Source organism: Enhydra lutris, unplaced genomic scaffold (assembly GCF_002288905.1).
Source record: "Enhydra lutris kenyoni isolate GAN:26980312 unplaced genomic scaffold, ASM228890v2 scaffoldscaffold27, whole genome shotgun sequence".
Lineage (NCBI taxonomy): Eukaryota > Metazoa > Chordata > Mammalia > Carnivora > Mustelidae > Enhydra > Enhydra lutris.
The window spans coordinates 18,586,139-18,608,891 of record NW_019154111.1 but is presented as its reverse complement, the minus strand read 5'-3'; the positions used below and the strand labels follow the sequence as shown (position 1 = coordinate 18,608,891).

The 22,753-nt window shown below is 37.7% G+C and overlaps 1 protein-coding gene across 5 annotated transcripts in view; it reads right to left on the bottom strand.

The window, feature by feature from the left end:
* The window catches only part of LOC111151929 (calcium dependent secretion activator 2), a 532,957-nt gene that overhangs the window by 292,337 nt on the left and 217,867 nt on the right, over positions 1 to 22,753 (bottom strand). For all 5 annotated transcript variants that reach the window (XM_022510148.1, XM_022510149.1, XM_022510145.1 and 2 more), the window contains exons 5-6: positions 16,229 to 16,465; positions 11,242 to 11,363 (exon numbers count right to left, since the gene is read on the bottom strand). In XM_022510148.1, the coding sequence (XP_022365856.1) occupies positions 11,242 to 11,363; positions 16,229 to 16,465 (359 nt within the window). The remainder of the gene's footprint in view (positions 1 to 11,241; positions 11,364 to 16,228; positions 16,466 to 22,753) is intronic.

The window sequence follows — 22,753 nt, the reverse complement described above, 5'->3', positions numbered from 1 at the left end:
AATGTTTAAGTGTACAATACAGTATTGTTCACTGCAAACCTAATATTGCACAGATTTCTATAATTATTCATCTTGCATAACAGAAACTTTATATGCCTTGAAGAGCAAATCCCCATTTCCCCTTCCTCTGAGTTCCTGGTTTGTTTTTAACAACCAATTTTTTCGCTTTTATCTCCCTGGTACATAGATCTATCTTTGCCCTCCATGGGATATTATTAGCTCTTGTGTTTTTAGGCACTCAAAGGATGGTCATTATTTGCAGGCACAATGTTATCAAGAGATTCATGATGACTGCATGAGTCCTCCCCCATCAGTCTATCATTCTTCTTATGCTCCCTTTCCTTTCAGGTGGTATCGTTAAGGGTATGGGCTAAAAATCAAGTAACAAAATGTCTGGAAAAGATAAAAAAAAAAAAGCTATACAAGTATAGCAACAGTGTTTTTGTACCTCTGTTTACAGAGAACAAAACCCTTCCTGGCTCACTGAGAGACTATGAAACAATGACTTAAAAATCCAAGAACAATTTCCTCCCTAACTGAAATATGGTTTACCTACACTCCCTTCCCTCCATTAAAAACTAAAAACTTTAATAGATTAACTCATTACTACTCTTTATAAATCAAACTTGTCTATAAACATACTTTTACGAGATCTCAGATTCTATATTCTAAGTTATGTATCAAGCTCACATGCTGTTTCTACCTAATTGCTGGCAGGAAATAAGAACTACAGGAATGAAACAGGCAGTGGCTAGAAATCTTGATTAAGTTTATTGGAAATATGGACTAAATAAGGCGCTTTAATTAGTATCAGACAGAAGGATGAATTGATCTCCAGTACGACACAAACTGTTGAAGCTATAAAATTTAGAAAACATGTCTGAGGCACGATTCACTATAATGATGGAGGAGATGAGTCTCTTTCCTGTTGTGCAAGAGGAGTTCAAGAGAGAAGTAACCACACTGCCGGAAAGCGACAGTCGGTCGGCATTCAGAAGACACATTTTTAATTTAAAGTGGTCTGCCTCTGGGATACAATGATAAATATAAATCATTTAATTCATTTTACAGTCAACTCAGTGTTCACGAGGAAAGAGAAAAGCTATTTTAGCCAAATTTCCTTGTAGTAAGAATAAAAAGGAGTACTGGAGATTGTGATCATATTTTCTAACTTGTAAGCATGTTAATTCATTTAAATTATCCAGTTAGATGTTGTTCCCTATTATCAGAATCTCTTTATGAATACACCATAAGCTAAATGACTACTGATATAAAAGTTAACTCGTTTGACTGACCAAATACTTAAGTATCAAATAAATTTTGTAGAAATTAGGCTAAATGAAAAAACCCAGACTACTGAGGGCATGATTTCATTTATATGAAATGTCCAGAAAAAATAAAACTCTAGCACTAGCAAGTAGGTGAGCAGCTTCCTAGAACTGGCAGTTCCAAGACTGCAAATGGACGCGAGAGACATTCTGAAGTGATGTGTTTTAAAACTGAATTGATAGCACAAGCTGATAGCAGTACAGGCGCCTAAATTTACTGAAAATCATCTATTTGACAATGGAAGAATTTTATGCTGTGTAAATTGTGCCTCAATAAAGCTTTTTAAAAAGATTCTCTAGGGGCGCCTGGCTCAGTGGGTTAAAGCCTCTGCCTTCAGCTCAGATCATGATCTCAGGGTCCTGGGATCGAGCCCCGCATCGGGCTCTCTGCTCAGCAGGGAGCCTGCTTCCCCCTCTCTCTCTGCCTGCCTCTCTGCCTACTTATGATCTCTCTCTCTCTGTCAAATAAATAAATAAAATCTTTAAAAAATATAAAATAAAAAATAAAAAGATTTTCTAAAAAACAACAGGGTATTCGAATTCTTAGGGCATTCGCACACCCTGAAGATTTCATGGACTACTGCTGTCCTAGTGTTTATGGCCCCCACTTCCAAATTCCCATGTTGAGGCCCAAAACCTCAGTATGATGGTATTTGGAGTTAGGGTCTTTTGGAGGGGATTGAGTTTCAGTGAGGTCATGGAGGTGCTGGTCTGTCTCCCCACTCTGTGAGGGTACAGGGAGAACTTAGCCCTGTATAAAGCAGGAAGAGGCCCCTCACCCAGAACCTGACCCTGCTGCTGCCCTGATCTTGGACTTTTATCTGCAGAATTGTACAAGATAAATATCTGCTGTTTAAATCACCCAACCTATGGTATTTTCATTGTAGTAGCCCACACTGAAAAGTGTGGTGCTGCTTTAACAAATACCTAAAAATGTGGAAGCAGCTTTGGAATGGGCATAAGGGCTAGGGGCGGGAAGAACTTGGAGATCCCGGCTAGAAAGAGCCAGTATTACAACAAAGGGACCCTAAGGGAAGGTCTGGTGAAGGTTCAGTAAGAGAAGAGCTATAGACGAAGCTTCCATCTTCTCGGAGAAGACATATTGTGAACAGAATGTTGGTAAAAACACGGATGGTGAAGACTATTTTGATGAGATCTCAGCAGGAAAGAACATGTTACTGGAAACTGCAAGAAAGATTATCTTTGTTATCAGTGGCAAAGAACCTGGCTGAATCATGTTCATTTTCTAGTGTTTTGTGAAACGTAATACTTCTGTGCAATGAAACTGGAGAGTGTCCTGAGGAAATTTCTGAGCAATGTGTTGAAGGAGCAGCTTGGTTGCTCTGACTGCTTACAGTAAAATGCAGTAAGAGAAAATGAATTAAAGACAATTGTTATGTGAAAAGTTAGCAGATCATAAAGATTTGAAAGATTCTTAGTCTGTCCACGACGAGAAAGTGTGTTCAGAAAAGAACACTCCAGGTGTGGGAGACCAGCCATTTGAGAAGGAGGTAAGTGTAGGTATGAACCACGAACCTAATCAACCACCTCAGCAGGAACACTGTTGGTTTGAACTGAAGGAGATCGAAAGAAATGAAAGAAAGCTGCTGAACTTCTTAGACCCTATAAAACTGGACCAGAGGGTGCCTGGGTGGCTCAGTGGGTTAAAGCCTCTGCCTTCTGCTCAGGTCATGATCTCAGGGTCCTGGGATCGAGCCCCGCATTAGGCTCTCTGCTCAGCAGGGAACCTGCTTCCTCCTCTCTCTCTGCCTGCCTCTCTGCCTACTTATGATCTCTGCCTATCAAATAAATAAATAAAACTGGACCAGAGATTCAGCTATGAACACATTCTAGTCTTTAAGACAAGGGAGGAATGACTCCAAAGATGAATCAGAGATCATTAGGGCTACCAATCCCAGTACCAGCCTTCAGTACAACAAGCCTGCAAGGGTTTGGAGGAGGGCAGGGCACCAAAAGGATCATCTCCACCTCCGTTTCAAAGGCTTAGACCTCTGCCCAGCAGGCCTTGTGGATGGGGCCACTGCCTTTGTTTCAACATGCTGGGTGGCAACCACCAGAAGCTGCAGGGGTTAAACACCCATCCAGCAGAGCCATGCAGCTGTGATCACTGGCCTGGTGGGTCCAGAAGGCAAAGCTTGGAACCAAAGAAGAGCACTCCTGAGGCTTCATGTCTAAAGGAGTTTATGGTGCTAGGCTTTAGATTTACCTAGGACTTGTCACCCATTCTTCTATTCCTCATTTCTCTGTTTTGAACTGGAATATCTCTTCTGTGCCTCTCCCACCACTGTTCTCATGAAGCATATAATTTATTTGATTTCATAGGTTCACGGCTGGAGAGGAACTTGGCCTCAGAATGAATCGTAACTTACTTTACCCATATCTGGTTTGGATAATATTTAGATGAGTCTTCGGATTTTAGACTCCAGAACGGATGCTAGAATAAAGTAAAAACCTCTGGGGCCGTTGGGATAGAATTAACCTATTTTTCAGGTAAAGACATGAATTTTGAGAGGACTGGTCGTGCGCCCCCAAAAGTTCAGATGCTGAAGTTGTAATCCCTAATGTAATAACGTCTTGAGGTGGGGTTCTGGGAGGAAACTGAATGTGGATGAGGTCACGGGGATGGAGCCCTGTGATGGAACTGGTGCCCCTATAAGAAGATGAAGAAATGCAAGAGCTCCCTCTCCACCGTGGGAGGACCCAGCAAGAAGGTGGGCCCCAAAAGAGGGCCCTCCCTGTAGACCTCAGTGACTGTGCTGGCAGCTTGATCTCACACTTCCAGCATCCACAACTGTGAGAAATAATGTTTGTTGTTTAAGCCACCCAGTGTTAAAACAGTATTTCTGTCACAGCAGCGTGAACGAAGATGTCTAGAAAAAAATGTAATTGCCATGAAAGAGCTTCCCGACCAGTGAATGGTGACATACTGTTGTGTACCTAGTGGGTTTCAGGAGTGACTACTGTTCTCCTAGTCACTGGGGAGACGTGATAGGATCTGAGTCTTTTACTTTCTTGCTAATAAGAAACTTCTTCCATTGACTGTTTACCGTACAAATAACACATTTTCCTGATCCAAATTCTCCTCGCTGAGTGAAAATGTAGAGAACATATTGATATTTATGGGATGCTGCTCAAGCAGTGCTTAGAAGGATATTTATAGCTCTAAGTACCTGCATTGGGAAGATCTCAACACGAAAATCTAACTTTCTACCTTAAGACACTGAAAAAGAGGAGAAACTAAACCTAAAGGGAAAAGGGGAAGGAAATAAAGAAGATTAGAGAGAGAATCAATGAAACAAAAGTTGGGTATTTTAAAGATAAAAATTTTTTTTAGCTAGATGGACTAAGAAAAAGGAGATTCAAATACTAGAATTCATTGAATTCATTTTAGAAATTGAAGGAGGAATATTTTCTGGAAATAAAAAACATTGTAAATGAATAATATAAACAAATGTATGCCAATAAATTAGGCAACTTGAATGAAATGGACAAATTACTCTAACTACACCAAATCCCAAAACTGACAAGAAGAAACAGACACTCTGAATAGATCTACAAGAAAGAGATTAAATTAGTAATGGAGACCTACCTACAAAGAAAGCCCAGCCCCAGAGGGCTTCTTCAGTAAATTCCAACAAACGTTAATAAATTAATACTAATTTTCCATACCTAAAAAAAAAAAAAAAAAAAAAAAAAGGAGACCACTTCCAAACTCATTCTATGAGGCCAATATAAAATCAGATAGGGGGGTGCGTGGGTGGCTCAGTGGGTTAGGCCTCTGCCTTCGGCTCAGGTCATGATCTCAGGGTCCTGGGATCGAGCCCCGCATCGGGCTCTTTGCTCGGCAGAGAGCCTGCTTCCCCCTCTCTCTCTGCCTCTCTCTCTGCCTACTTGTGAAATAAGTAGGCAGAGACTACTTATTTCTTTGACTACTTATTTATTTGACTACTGTCAAATAAATAAAATAAAATCTTTAAAAAATAAATAAATAAAATCAGATAGGTCACAAAAAAGATATTATAGATCGCTATTTCTTAAAGAGATGCAAAAGTCCTTAACAAAAGACTGGAGAACTAAATGCAGTAACAAATAAGTATTAGGCATCGTGACCAAGTACAAACTATGTCAGGGATACAAGACTAGTTTGACACTCAAAGTTAAATAATGTGGGGCACCTGGATGGCTCAGTGGGTTAAAGCCTCTGCTTTCGGCTCAGGTCATGATCTCAAGGTCCTGGGATTGAGCCCCAAATCGGGATCTCGGCCCGGCGAGGAGCCTGCTTCCCCCTCTCTCTGTCTCTGCCTGCCTCTCTACCTACTTGTGATCTCTCTGTCAAATAAATAAATAAAATCTTGAAAAAAAATTAAATAATGTAATGCACCATGTCATTAGGATTAAAAGCAAAACCTACACGATCCTCTCAACAGAGGCAGAGAAATCATTTGAAAAATCCAACACCTTTTCACAATAAAAACACTAACAAATCTATGAACAGGAACTTCCTCAAATTGGCAACAGGCATCTACAAAAAATCCAGAGCTAGGATTATACTTAATCATGAAAAATATATGCTTTTCTACTAAAATCAGGAAGAATGCATAAAGGTCTACTCCTGCCACTTGTACGCAGCACTGCAGTGGAAGAACTAGTCAGGGCAATTAGGCAAAAAGAAAAAAAAAAAAAAGAAAGAAAAGGCATCCAGATCAGGCAGAAAGAAACAAAATTATCACTACTTGTAGATGACATGATCTTATATAAAAAGAAATCTAAGAAATCTCATAAAATAACAACCATTAGAATTAACAAGTTCAGCAATAACAACCATTAGAATTAACAAGTTCAGCAAGGGTGCAGCATGTAAGATCAATATTTAAAAAATAATCTTTATAAACTTACAGTAAACAATCCAAAATAACTTAAGTAAAGGATAAAATACCAGGAATAAATTTTACCAAAGAAGTTCAAAACTTACACTTTGGAAACTACAAACTATTGTTAAAAGAAACAAAGGTCTAAATAACTAGAAAGACACTATGTTCATGAGTAGGAAGACAACACCATTGATTAAGATGGCAGTACTCTCCAAGTTGATCAGATTCAATACAATCTCTAGGAGAATCCCAGCTGGAGATATTTGCAAAACCTTTGTGGAAACGGGCAAAGTTATCCTTAAGGTCATATGGAAATTCAGAATAGCCAAAATAATCTTGAAAAAGAACAGAGCTGGAAGACACATACTCGTGATATTAAAATGTTACACAAGGCCAAAAAAAAAACAAAAACAAAAAAAAACCCCAAAACAAAACCTACTTCATAAAAGGCAATGGTAAGCAAATACTGTGGTACTAGCATAAGAACATCAATGTAATGCAATTCAGAGTCCAGAAAGAAACCCATGTTATTTATGGTAAATTGATTTCCAAAAGGGTACCCAGAATATTTAATGGGGAAGGAATAGTTTCCTCAACTTAAGAGCTGGACAACTAGGGGCACCTGGGTGGCTCAGTGGGTTAAGCCTCTGCCTTCAGCTTGGGTCATGATCTCAGGGTCCTGGGATCGAGCCCTGCATTGGGCTCTCTGCTTACTCCCCCACCCTCACCCCCTGCCTACTTGTGATCTCGGTCAAATAAATAAAATCTTAAAAAAAAAAAAAAAGAACTGGACAACTGAATTGTCACATGCAAATAAAGGAAGTTGAACCCTTACATCCTACCACAAATAAAAGTCAGCAGCTGACTCTTGTTTCTGCTCAAGTCACAATCTCAGAGTCACAAGATCAAGCCCCACATGGGGCTCCACACTCAGTGTGGAGTCTCCTCGAGATTCTCTCTCCCTTTTCCTCAGCCCTTCTCCCTGCTTGCACACATGAGCATGCAACCTCTTTCTCCAGATAAATAAATCTTTAAAATGGGTTAATGACCTAAATGTAAGAGGTAAAACTATGAAAGTCTTAGGAGAAAAATTGGGGCTAAATTTTTGTGACCTTGGATTGACCACCAGATTCTTAGACCTGGCTCCAGAAGCATAAGTAGCAACAGCAAAATAGATAAACTGAACAGTGTCAGAAGACAATATCAAGAAAACAAAAAGATAATCTACACAAAGGGAGAAAACATTCACAAATCATATATAAGAACCTAACATCCAGAATATAGAAATAGCTCTTACACTTAAAAGACAAACAACTCAATAAAAAAAGGAAGGAGAGACTTAAATAGACATTCCTCTACAGAGATATACAGATAGCTAATACAAAATTTGAAAATATGCCCAACATCATTAGCCAGGAGCGAAGTGTAAATCAAATCGCAATGAGATACCGTGTCCCCCCTACTAGAATGACTGTGTATAGGGCAAATAATAAGTACTGGTGAGAATGTGAAGAAATTGAAACTCTTCCACATTGTCGATGGGAAAATAAAGTGGTGCTATCACCGTGGGAAGCACTTTGGTGGATCCTCAAACATCTAAATATGCAATTATTACCCAGTCCAGCAATTCCACTACAGACAGACCTAAGCCAACTGAAAACAGGGACTCAAACAGTTATTTGCATAACTTTACTTGCAGTATTCCCAGTAGCCACAAGGTGGAAACAACCCAACTGTCCTCAATCTAAATGAATGGATAAACAAAAGGTGGTATATCCATGCCAGGATTTGGTCATAGAAAGAAACGAAGTTCTGAACATGCTAGAAGTTCTGAAGTTCTGATACATGCCAGAAGTTAGAGTAAGCAGAAAACACTAAGTTAAGGGAAAGAAACCAGTCCCAAAAGAGCACACACGCTATATGATTCTATTTATTTGAAATGCCCAGAATAGGCAAATCTATAGAGACAGAAAGTCACTTAGTAATTGGTCAAGATGGGGGTGATCTGACGTTGAGAGGTCAAGGGGTACGATGCTTCTTTTTGAGGTAATGAATAGCTTGTAGAATTGCTGATGATTGCACAACTCTGTGAATATACTAATACAGACTAATATAACTGACCTTTAAAACAAAAACCACACCTCTCCCTTGATTCCATATGCTCTGCCAAAAATAGCCCCAATCAATTTCCTTCTGTCTCATGGCCTCCTCCTAGGTCTAAAGAATCTCTTGAAAGAGTTGTTTATTCTCTTTATTTTCACTTTATTGTCACACTGTAACTCAACTCTATTTGCCTGCAGGAGTAAATACTACACCCTTCAATATTTACTGTGACTAAGTCATAAAAATAAGTGTAAGCAACTGAATCAATTCTGACAGCCTACTGAGTACCAGAAGATCGAACAGGACACGATATCTACCTCTTTCTCAAGGGGGAAATATAAAAGGAACAAGATAAGAAGCACATTAGTCTAAAGATTAAAATGAGCCAGAAAGTATCTGCTTCATAGTGGGTTATCTATTTTTTTTTTCATATTGGGTTATCTAAAAGAGGTGTTCTCAGCAAGTGAGGTTTAAGAATTTTTTTTTTTTTTTTTTAAGGTAGGCTCCATGCCCAGAGTGGAGCCCAATGCAGGACTTTAAACTTCATAACCCCAAGATCAAGACCTATGCTGAAGTCGAGAGTCAGATGTTTAACTAACTGAGTTACTCAAGTTAAGATTTAAGACTTTTTTGAGGGAAGACTTTTTTTTAAATTTAAATTCAAGTTAGTTAACATAGTGTATTATTAATTTCAAGGTAGAGTTTAGTGATTCATCAGTTGCATATAACACCCAGTGCTCATTACATCAAGTGTCCTCCTTAACGCCCTTCATCCAATTACCTCCTCCCGCCCACCCACGTCCCCTCCAGCAACCCTCAATTTGTTCCCTATCGTTAAGAATCACTTATGGTTTGCTTCTGTTTTTATTTTTCCTTCCTTTCCCCTGTGTTCATTTGTTTTGTTTCTTAAATTCCACTTGAGTGAAATCATATGGTATTTTTCTTTCTCTGACTCAATTCACTTGGCATAATAAACTCTAGTTCAAGCCACATCATTGCAAATGGCAAGATTTCATCCCTTTTGGTGGCTGAGTAGTATTCCATTGTGTATATATACACACATCATCTTTATCCATCCATCTGCCAATGGACATCTGGGCTCTCTCCTTATTTTGGCAGTTGTGAACATTGCTGTTACAAACATTGGGGTGCATATGCCTCTCCAAATCACTATGTTTGCATCCTCTGGATAAATACCTAGTGGTGTAATTGCTGGGTGATACGGTAGCTCTACTTTTAACTTTTTGAGGAACCTCCATTACTCTTTTCCAGAGTGGCTGCTCCGGCTTGCATTCCCACCATCAGTGAAAGAGGGTTCCCCTTTTAATGCATCCGCACTGACATCTGTTGTTTCCCGAGTTAATTTTAGCCATTCTGACCAGCACGGGGTAGTAACCCATTGTGCTTTTGATTTTTATTTCCCTGATGATGAGTGATGTGAAGCATTTTTCTTTCTTTTTTTTTTTTTTTAAAGATTTTATTTATTTATTTGACAGACAGAGATCACAAGTAGGCAGAGAGGCAGACAGAGAGAGAGGTGGAAGCAGGCTCCCCGCAGAGCAGAGAGCCCGATGTGGGGCTCGATCCCAGGACACCGGGACCATGACCTGAGCCGAAGGCAGAGGCTTTAACCCACTGAGCCACCCAGGTGCCCCGTGAAGCATTTTTTCATGTGTCACTTATTAGTCATTTGTAGGTCTTCTTTGGAGAAATGTCTAACACCAAAGATCCAGCCATACAAAGATAAACGGAAGGCAGGCAGAGGGAAAAACAAGTGTAAAGATATGTTTGAGGAATTACATGAAGCCCTTCTGACGAGGGGCTGGGGGAGGTCCCAGAGGTAATGAGAGCCTGGTTAGGGGTAGATCTGTAGGACTTTTTATAAGGCACGGTCAGAAGGTGCAACTTGCTTCTTCTCCATCTCATAATGCCTTGTGCATATCTGTCCTACTACACTTGTATCTCTGTCCCCACCTTAGACTTGTGCCTGCCCTAAGGAAAATGAAAGTTTTTGTTCCCCTCTATCGACCCACTGCCAACCAGGATCTGATTAGACACTTCCTGAATGAACAGGCCACATCATCATGCTGTGATAAGACAAATTTCCAAGTCCTGAGGAAGGAAAAAAATCTTTTCTAAAGGCAGTGTACACCTAGTGTTTCATGCAATATGTGCCCCACATAAACAATGAATCTTGGAACACTGCGTCAAAAACTAAGGATGTATTTTATGGTGACTAACATAACACAATAAAAAAATAATAAAAATAAATAAAGGCATGTACAAATGAAAGCCAGGCAATTTTCACTCAAATTCCTCAGGCTAGCCTGGTTATTTCTACCAGACACTGTGATGTTTCCCAAGTTTCAATCAGTTAAAGAGAACATCTTCCAAACTTAATTAAACTCATTCCCAGAATTTGAAACCTAAAACTGCCAGCTAAGAACAGCTTTAGCTTCTCTGATTACTGTGCGGTTGTCAGTAATTGGTTCTCTAACTCAAGCCTATTCCCTAAGTATTCTACGACATTGTGCAAAATTATATCCCCCTCAACATCATCAGTGTCATACGGTCAACAGCAATACATGGAAATGGAAAAGCTATTAGGTTACAGTATAGGATCAAGCACCACCTTTTAAATAACACATGAAAACACATGCTTTCTTTTTAAATGACTTACAAATATTGACTTCCCAAATAACTACTTCTCATTTGCAGGTTAGATTTTCTATTTGTCCTACACAGGGAATCTGCTATAGTTCTAATTATAGCATCCTTATCTAGAAAGGCACACAATGATTCTAACACAGTTGAAACAAACCTAACCAATAACCCTTGTGGAGTATAAAACCACACAATGCTGCAAATGAATAAACCATGTTTCTTTGGAAGGGGAAGATTTTTTTCAGCTGGCTTACTGTGGCCTTGAGGCTTCAGCCTGGTCTGTCTGCAGTTTTTCTCCTCCTTCCACTTCCATTGTACAGTAAACAATTCGATTGGGAGCAACGGACTTCAAACCTTGCACTTCCATTATGACAATCTAAAGATTCAAAAAAATTTTTTTAAATGATACATCAAGTTAGCAGTCTTTAACAAGACATAGAAGTAGCAACATTGACAACAATTAGAATGACCAACTGATAAAATTATCTGGCAACATCAATGGTATTTTATCTTCGCTAGAATCATCTGTATCCATGGAAGGTATAATAAGTAACATTCTGAGGAAGTCTGATATTGAAGAAATATCTCCTGCAAGCTTATTAAAGTAAGGTTAAGATCTCTAAATATAAGCCTTACTGAGTTAAATGAGGTATAAACTCAGATTCTTTAAAAATGTGGGCAAGTCTGCATAAGGTAAAGCAGAATCGCCCATGAAAATTCAGGGAATGTGCTAAAAGCAGTACCAGTTGAGTTCCACATAAAATGAAATCCTATTCATGAGTGGTATCCATCATCATCAACCCAATTCATGGTAATCAGTAGGTAACATCATCAGAACTTTATCTGTTCACTTATTTAGATACTATTAGTATTTATAAAAGAATATTCATTATAGAAAATGTATATCTTATTATGAAGTATGGGAGATATAACCTGCCGATGAATATCTTACACTAACTTGGCAATGGAAAAAAGGACTTTTCCATCCACTAAAGGTATGTGCGACTTTAATGCAGCACACTGGGAATGGGTAGAAAGACTGATACTGTTTTATGCACTTATAACTCCTGGAAAAGAGGGAAACAAATATTTTTCAAGTGGGCTTTAATGTTCATATTTTTGCTTTTTTTTTTTTTTCAGTCAAACCTTGCATCCTGAAGTTTCCCTAGCTCTTGAAACTCATAAATTATATTCAATGGCATTTTTATAATATGCACAGGTTTTTTCTGATCTCATGTTGTATTTGTACAAATAAGATTAATAGCATCCATGCCACGTAGCTACAAAAATATCCACTAAAAACATCATGTATTGATCATTTAATACATTATTAAAATCATTCCACTTTTCATTGAGTTGTGATATGAATCTCAAGGCAAAAGTTCTCCAAGATGCCATCTTAAAAAAAAAAAAACTATCCTTCCTTTCACTCTTCAGCACAACAGAAGGGTTACATTTGTAAATAAAAATACCCATTTTTTTCCCCATGAAAATAATGGGAAACTAATCACTAAAAAAGAAAGGTCAAATTCAGAACCATTTTCCTTCCACAACCAAGACTTTCGGTATTTTATCACAGTGAAATGTATACCAATGCAGGAATAAAAATAAGGGCATAACAGAAAACAGACTAAGAACTGATAGAGAACAGTAACACCTTTCCTAGCTTTTGTAGATATTCAAGGAAGTTAGAACAAAGCACTTCATCTTGTTGATGGAAAGTAAGCAAAAGGAGGTATGCATTCTCAATAAATCAACGTCATTGTTAGTCATTTTGAAACTCATCAGATCCTTATACAAATAAAACTAAGCAGAAGCTGAGACAAATGACTGACAGGATAACCATATCAATCACAAGCCAATTCCACAGGGACTTACCAACATGCTCGAAATGACTTCTTAATAAAATTTTTGGAAGGTCACTGAAAATACGGGAAGCAATAGAATTGTGTACACATCATAAATGTAGATATCTTTTAGTTCATATGTGGGAATATGCTTACTTGCCCTGCATCTTTTTCCATAGTGTGTTCAGCAAAGTGCAACAGAGAAGAAAGGAAGTACCTGCTTACCACTGTTTCTGTCACCTCTCCTACAAACTACTGCAAACAGGACCTCTTGAAACACACAACTTGTGAAACAGTTTCCCGGTCCGCAAACTAATACTGCCGTCTGTGCCGGGAACGTTTTCTTCTGCAGAATTGCCACTTTCAAAAGAAGTAACTTCTGTTCTGAATCCACACATATAAATAAAATAACACAATTCTACAGATTTGATTTCCAAAAGGAATAAAAAAAATACAGTTGGTCTCAATCTTTAATGATAAAGACAGCCAAGAATTCTGTGGACCATCAACTGACCTATTTCAGGTAACTGTTCCGACCAGTTCCCCACAACACCTGGTAAGGGAACATGGAAAATGAAACCAGTCTCATTTCCATCTTCTCTTCCCCAATCTCTCTGTGACAGATTTAATAAAGATAAAATGTGCAGAATTATTCTGGACATAAAAAGAAGGGAGGCATGTCCAAAATAGAAAACTTGGTACCATGCTTCTGAATGATGCATTGACCAGAGTTGCACGGCACTGAGTCACGGGCAGGTTTGAGAAAATAAGGCTGAGCTGTATGTGGGACATGTACTACCAGATAAAGAAGTTGTCTCCTGCGCTGCCAGCCTAATACCGATGAAAACTACAAAAATCAGCCGTACCCATGAGTGACACCATCCCTCTTCCGACATGCAGACTCAACCTCACACATTAACCTCTGTTGTCCTCCCCTCACTTGAATATTTATATTCAATATCTGGCTTGTGGTTTTGCAGGTTAGCTTTGCTCTTGCTTTGTTATTCTCTCTGAAGCCTTCATCAGCAGAGAGACCTATAAGTCATCTTCTTGTGGCTACCTTCTGCCTTTTTATTTTTTTCACTGCTGTTTCTTAATACCATCAAAGTCCCTAATTCAATCAGTATTTATCAAGTCAACTGTGTGCCAGGCCATGTTTTAGGCCCTTTTGATACTTCAGCAAACAAAACAAGACCTTAACTTCCCGTAGCTTACCATTTAGTAGACTCTGTCAGATAATGAATAATAAACTGAATTAGGTGCGTCAGGTGGTAAGAGCTGTGGCAAAAATTCAGCTTGCTAAGAGAACAGGGTATGGTGAGAGAAGAGAGCGGTCGGTAGCAATTTTAAAGAGGTGATAAAATTTAAACAGTTTTTCAGATCTGCACTTGCTCCCTAGACTCAGACTTCAGTTCGTAGAAAAGACTTTTCCCACTGGACCAATTTTAAGCCTGACTGACTAAATGTGAGACCCTGAAATTGGATTAACTGCTTGCCTTTCAGAACTTTCTTAGGCTGAGAAGCAAGGCTTAGATAATGGGACAGGGATAATTATGGAGTTTAGCTAGGCTGAGGTCAAAGGCCCTGGGGACAGAGTGGGGACCTCATCTGTTCTCTCAGGTGTCCACAAGTAAGCATTGTGTAGTCTGCATGGAATGTGACTTCCTTTTGCTGTTGAACACACAACTCCTATTTATAATACCGGAAGTACATCACAGAAAACATCTCTATTATGCTATGGAAGGAAAACATCTGCCTTACATAGACATAGCAGTAGAGGACTATCATAAACAATTTTACAAATAGGCAAGCTTCTCAGACCATGCAAAATGAAGCTTTAACTCATTTTCTCTTCCTAACACCATTCTATTGTTAACTGAGCAGCCCTGTTTCATACACCAGCAATAAAGGACAGAACAATTCATAGTTTCACACCAACGCTAACTCACGAGGATAATCTTGTTTTCAATGGGGAAAAGAGTTCATAAAAGCCAGTTATTTATAATTTTGTTTAAAAAGGAAGAAGGTGTTTTGAATGGTTTCCAGTTCTGCTGGTAGATTTATACATTACAAAAATAATTTGCTTTACAAATTATACTGTAACAGATTTTATTTCATACAAAGACTTAAAAAAAAACACCTTGGCATTCTACACCTTGGTCAGTAGGAAAACAGATTTCTACATGTAAGATACTGTGTAGTTTTCCATTAAACGTCTCTTTAAGATACTGAAGAGATTGAGAAGAAACCCAGAGTAATGGCAAAATCATTAGGTCATCCTAGAACAGAGTCTCAGGTCAGAAGAAAACCCATTTCTAATTCTGATAGTAAATTTAATCTATTAACTTACAAAAAAATCATTAGTCTGGAAGTTAAGAGAGAGGCAGTTGGCTTATCCTCAAGCCTGAATTTATCTTAGAGTTGAACAGGTGGAATAAAGAACAAAAGCACACACTTGCTTTTTCTGTCGCAAACTAAGCAAGCCAAAAGAAAGAAGTTATCAACAAAGAAATTTAAAACGGTGCCTCCTAAAACTCCATCAGTCAATCCACAAACTTCAGTAGCAGTACTGGGCACCAGCAAAGAGAATTTAACAAAGCAAGGAAGGAGTAACGAGCTTTAATTTTTGAGAGTGCTCTGAATTTAAGCTCGATATTGCAACTATATGTGTTTATGCCATGTATAAACGCATAAAGAAATACATGGATTAGCCCCAATACACAGATTAGCAAAGAAGAAATGTAATCATAAAAAAAAAAAAAAATCAACAGGTGGCTGTGCTGAGTCTGCATATCTGGTTTCCAGTGCATTGTATAAAAGGGATAAAACTCAGCAGTCTGAGAGAACAAAAGTTTAAATGTGTGACATTTGTTCCTATTCTTTATAATATGTACTGTATCTATAATGAAACTGGACATCCTGGAAAGGAAGAATTCTCTCCTTATCATCTCTATGCACCCAATATTGTGTTTCAAAGCTGGCTGGTGGGATTTGATTCTAGAAAAATACCATAGGTGAGGTAGGTTAAAAACAAAGCGAACCAAAAGCCTGCAAGCAATTTCCAAGTTACAGAGAATTCGGTTATGTGTTTAAATACTATTTCCACCCAAATGTGCTTTTACTGATAAACTTACACCAAGATAGTTGGCACAAAGACGAATTTTCTCAAAACTTACTATTTTATTATTTAATCCTGAAACTGGGATTATGTTTAAAGAACAATGTGTATTAGTTTGCATTCACAACCGGATTGTCTAGCAAATGAAGAATAAGGTAACTTCTTCAAAATATATCACACTGCTTTCAGTTCAGGAAGTTACCATGAAGGTGAGCAGAAATTATTCTGCAGTTTCATTTACGCTGTCAGAGGTGAACACGGGATCACGTCACTTACCTCTAAGGTGAATGACAGCACCACATCCGACTTTGACAGTTGAATCTCATTCTCATCGCCTATGTCCAGAAATGCAGAATTCTGTGAACGTTTTAGTTTTTGTAATTTAAATTCCGGACCACCTTTTGAAACTGGAAGACTTTCCAAATTGGCCATTAGCAAATTCACTGAAGATCGCAACTCTTCTATATACATAGTCTCCATTTCTTTTGTTATAAATTTGGGGAAGTTTCTTTCCTTGAAAATAATTAAAAAAAAAAAAAACCAATGTTACAAAAGTTATTATTTCAATTTTATCATAGAAGATTATACGATGTATATCTCTGATTGTCTTGGAAACTGTGACACTCAATATAAAGGCACCTGCCCGGTTCTTCAGTCTCTAGGCTTTAAAATCATCAAATTATGTGTAAGAGTACATTACATCCTTTATTCAGAATCATTATGGTACAAAATAAGTAACATTTTCACATTAACTATTTTTGATAAGGTACTTGCTTAAGGAAAAACTGAAAACCTACATGGAAGAAAATTTAGCTTCGAGATCAATCTTAATTAGTCACTGTTAACTTTGAATTGCTTGGGGTAAACTGGTCGGTAAGGAAAACGTTCAGTATATGAATGTGTTTGCCTGTTAGGAAACAAACATCACAAATACCTTTCTTACCACAAATATATATCAAGAGGATATCCTTTTTATAAGTAAGAATTCAAATTAAAAAACACATAACAGCAATATGCTGAAAATTCTAGAATTTTCACATGACACAAATGTAACCAGATCTCTTATGACCATAAATTCAGTTTTTTAGTAAAAGATTTAGAAAATTTTAAGTTCAAAGCAAAAGGCCAACTTATAAATAAAGCTGCACCTGAAAAAGAATAACAATATCAATCTAGAAGATTCATGTTTCTTTCTAAACTACATGAGCATTGCCATTTGGTCCTTGGATCTCTGTAATCAGATTTTGGTTTCTTTCAACTCAATGAGAAGGACATTCCAAATACTGGGATTTAAAAAGATACGGACAGATATTGGCAAATTGCCCTTAAAGCAGATGATAACCAATTACATTCTTACCAACAGCAAAAGAAGGCTTTCTCCCACTATAGGTTCTTTTTTAGTTTTTGGAAACCTGGCATTAGGTCTTTCATTAAAGAGTTTATAGCTTTATGATATGAAGCATGACATCACGTATCAGCTTATTTGTACAAAACTGGCTGGGAATGAAAGCCTAAAGCAGCCAGGTTGCAAATGACTGCTTAATGCTCCAGGAAAATTAATACCTTTCTCATAGTTTCCCTGGGCATCATTCGAAGCATAACCTAAGAAATCCCCGTCTCTGGGATGACTGGAACACATCCCAGGTGCTCTCGTCAACCTGCACCTAACCTGTGACTCACTTCCACCTGTTTGCTCATAGGCTGGAAAGCAACATCTGGTACCACTTCCCATATCAGTCCCAGAGTCTCAGGCCACCTGTTTTCTTCTTCCCGAATATAACCGTCATATATTTCTTTTAACAGAATTTACATATAATCAATATTAAAACTGCATATTTATTATCACATAGTAATTAAGTATCCACATTCATAATTAACTTTCTTAAGGAAGACTCTTAAGTATCTTTTTAAGATTCCTCTAGAGTTTGAAGCAACATTCTAAAAAAGTTTGCAACCTCAGGAAAAACACCTAACCAGTTACAGAATACCTTGGTTTCCTTTGGGGGAAAAAAAAAAAAAAGAAAGAGAGAAAGAAAGCGATGTTTTGGAATGGTTTCTCAGAGCATGCAAGAGAAAAAAAAAAACAAGCAAAATAAGCTATAAAAAGATTTTTATATTTATGCACTGTCTTTATTTTCGTATTTAAATTCAATCAGCCAACATATAGTACATCTTTAGTTTTTCGTGTTTTTTCTTTTTTTTAAGGATTTAATTCATTTGTGAGACAGAGAAAAGCGTGAGCGGGGAGAAGGGCAGAGGGAGAAGCAGGCTCCCCACCAAGCAGGGAGCCCAATGTGGGGCTTGATCTCAGGACAGGAGCTGAAGGCGGATGCTTAACCAACTGAGCCACCCAGGTGCCCCCACGTACATAATTTTCCTTAGTTTTTGACATAATGTTCAAGGATTCACTGAACATGCATGCTGTGTATAACACCCAGTGTATGTACTGACTTTAAAAGCTGTTATGAAAAGTATCCAAAACTCAAAAATAAGGCAAAAAGGTGAGGGGGTAGGTCCTTTCAATGTCCTACAGGGGCAAAGGGCATCCAAGGGTCATCTTTAGAAATATACTTAGTTTAACTTACTATTTATTGATTCAAGGTCCCAAACAGTGAAGTTACACGTTACCTTACAGAATTTTGTCTGGAAAATATGCAAATAATGTGTCTGCTGAATAAGATAATCCAATGGTTATAGTTTAAAACCTTGTTGGAAACTGACCACTTTTAGATCTAATCCAGGAATCTTATTTTAACCTTGCCTAAAAACACCTAGTTTTTATATGCTCTTTGGATTAGTTTTAACATGTAACTAGTTTGCTCATTCTTCATGCACTGAATGAAATCTTTATTGCGTGTTTATATTTGTAGGAGTCATAATTTTGCCTTTTTAAAAATTTTACTTTATCAAAGCAAAAAAAATATATCATGTTTGAAAGTTTGGACACACTAATTTTTTTTTTTTTCAAAATTTTAAGCTTACTTAGCATTAGCACATAAAGAGTCCAATATTTATTTAGTTTTAGTTAAAAACATGTCGCTCGCCATCACTGTTCAAGGAGGAAACTGGCAGGAATCACCAAAATTGATCGTCTTATTGGCACTTTCCAACTTTTCAAGAAAGAGACTATGCTCAATTTTCTTCCTCTCTGGGGGAAAGGACAGACAACTCTGCTTTAAAGCTCTGAGGTTTATTAATAGTATTTCAACTTTATTTAGCCTGCTTATGTTGCCTCTTTCTTGGAAACAAAAATCAACCGTACTTCAGGCAACTATACATGTTAAATTTAATCTTTTAAATTAGAACAGACTCAGAAATAGGGTTATCCTCTAGTTTAACTGTGAGTTGTTCTTATAAACCATGGTTTGAATATTCTAATTTACTCGCTCATTAGTGGTCTGAAAGCATTATATACATGAAAATGTTAAAAAAAAAAAAAGAAAGAAAGAAAAAATGTTTTCTCCATAAAAAAAAAATTCTCACCATTCAAATTTAGTCCCTTTTTAAGTGCTCCTAACCTTCCACCAGAAGAAGTCTTGACCAGACTGGTAGGTGGAAGATGGGGACAGCTGTCAGACTCTAGAAATACTCTGAAGACAAATGCAAATGGATTTCCTAATAAATCTGTCATGAGACACGAGAAAAAGCAGGGAGTCAGGGATGATACCAAGTTTTTTTTTTTTGGTGTAACTGACAAGACAGTACTGCCAAGAAAGAACTGGCCTAGCCTGACTTCTTCACTGAACATTTTAAGCACCCTCCATTCCTCCTGCACTCCTGATTCCCTCTTGTCTTTATTTTCCAAAATAGCAAATGATCACCCTCCATAGTTCAGTTATATGGAACATTGTTTTCTTATTATTGGCTCTACCAAATGCAAGCTCCACCAGGGCATGGCAGGAATACTTTTGTCTGGTTTTATCCCAAGACAACTACACACTTGTCTGGATGTATTCCAAGTGCCTACAACATTGCCAGGTTATTTTAGTAGGTGTTCAATAAACATTTATTCATTGAATTTATAGATAGAAAAATTTAGGCTCCAAGAAGTTAAATAAACTTGCCTAATGTTCTATATCTAAGGAAACAGCAATCACGGATTTGCCTACATGTTTTTCTGGCCCAGTCCACATTTTTCCTATGACTTCCTAATAATTATGCCTTGGCTAAAGCATTAAAGTCAATACTTCTATCCTTTGAAAAAGATTTCTGCCCTGGGGCTTTGTTGTTATTATATTGTGCTATGAAGTATGATAGGAAGTGCTACTGATTACAAATTATTAAGGGGCCACACTTCTGGATTTATCAGACTGAAGGGGCAGCTGGGCCCAAGACAGCAAAGTCCAAAGACCAGGTTTTTGAGGCCAGCCTCCACCATGTTATTTGTTATGTAATCTTGAAGTCAGTAATCTTCCCTAAATCTCAATCTCCTAGTCTATATAATAGACTCATTCTGTCCTCTGTCCTTGTGGGTTCATAGGATTACTATAGGAGTATAATGCAATAAGATCAGTAAATTATAATTAGCTTTATGAATATTTTATGCTGATGGCTTACAATTGGTGAAACTGAGTTAGAAAGCAATTAAACATGTTTTATCTCCTATGTCAATATATTCACCAAAAGCCATCTTATATTTGGTGCCTTTTTTCCCCTTCCAATTCCACTGGTTTCACTTCCTTCTCCACACTTTTTTAAACGTATCAGTGTTTGTGATGAAACCACTGGGGTGCGGTCAAAGTCTCTGTCTGTGCATCACTGATCCTTTCCTCTCAAGTCTGGAGGTTATAAACCCACACTCTCCTCCCAGGCATGAACTTGAGACACCCAAGACTCTCCCTCATGTTTCATCACCCTCCAGAAATTCATCTAAACTTTATTCTAAAGCAGCACATTTTCAGCCAGGATCTTTGAGAAACAAATCCAACTCAAACAATGTGCATAGACTCAGTATCTATATCTATATACACCTAGAAAATCTACAAATGTGGATCACAGATCCAGAGACCTGCCCCCATAGGGTCTGGAACATCTCTCTGGATGCTCTCCCAGTCTCAGGTCTTCAAGAAAAGCAAATGTCTTTCCAGCCAGTTCTCCAATTCATATTGGGGAAAGTGTTATCCTCTCTAAAGCTTCCAATAGCCTTAACCTACTTGACTTCCATCCTATAAATTCGACACTTGAATCTCCACAGTTTGCAGGGCCTCTCCAGATATCCAGAGGATGGTAACATGGCATGTTGTCCTTTGAACCACTGTCCTATATGTGAATGTAACTCTTTAGCCCCTAATTCATATCATTGTTGGTCTTTATTCATCTGGAAATTCCTCTTCATCTATCTCTGGCTTAGTTCTCACAACTTACTATCATCTCTGCTACCTTAATTTCTCTTCATTTTCTCAACTTTCCTGCTTATCTCCAGTTTTTCAATAATCTCCCTTTTTGAAATTTAATATACTTCTAGATAACACAGTATTAGCTTCTTAAAACTTACGCATTATTCATAAACACGTTTTTCCTTGCAAAACCAAAAATATTTCAATTGTTAAAATCAGCATGGGACGTATGTTCTTCTCAATGGCTGGAAAGTTCACTACCTTGATTTGGGAGATGGTTAACAAGGACAATGTACACATACATTCACTGAGCTGTAAACTAAGTATCTGTATACTTCACTATACATGTTATACCTAAAAAGAAATGAAGAAATTTCCCTCAAAAGGGAGGATTCTTCAGAAAGATGGAGGGAAGTAAAGGAAGAGTCTAAATATTCAAAGTTTTGATTAGCAGAAGGGAAAAAAAGGAAAACATATCTCAGATTAACAGCACTATAACCTCAAGTCTATTGGGAAAGATAATTTTCTTTTACCACTATTAAATCAATGCATCAATTTACTAAAGAATGATGCAAATAATGAAGTTCCATGTACTCTAAGAAATTTTAAGCATTAAGAAGAATAAGTTTGAATTGTTAAAATGTCTATACTGCCTAAAGCAATCTATACTTTCAATGCCATCCCAGTCAAAATTCCACTGGCATTTTTCAAGGAGCTGGAACAAACAATCCTAAAATTTGTATGGAACCAGAAGGGACCCCGCACTAAGGAAATGTGGAAAAAGAAACAACTAGGGGCATCACATTGCCTGATTTCAAGCTTTACTACAAAGCTGTGATCACCAAGACAGCATGGTACCAGCACAAAAACAGACACATAGACCAGTGGAACAGAGTAGAGAGCCCAGATATGGGCCCTCAACAATATGGTCAAATAATCTTTAACAAAGTAGGAAAAAATATACAGTGGAAAAAAGACAGTCTCTTCGATAAATGGTGCTGGGATAATTGGACAGGTACACGTAGAAGAATGAAATTGACCATTCTCTTATACCATACACAAAGATAAACTCAAAATGGATAAAAGACCTCAAAGTGAGGCAGGAATCTATCAAAATCCTAGAGGAGAACATAGGCATAATCTCTTCAACATCAGCCACAGCAACTTCTTTCAAGACATGTCTCCAAAGGCAAAGGAAACAAAAGTGAAAATGAATTTTTGGGACTTCATCAAGATCAAAAACTTCTGCACAGCAAAGGAAACAGTCAACAAAACAAAGAGGCAACCCACGGAATGGGAGAAGATATTTGCAAATGACACTACAGGCAAAGGGCTGATATCCAAGATCTATAAAGAACTCCTCAAACTCAACACACACAAAACAGATAATCACGTCAAAAAATGGGCAGAAGACATGAACAGACAATTCTCCAAAGAAGACATACAAATGGCTAACAGACACATG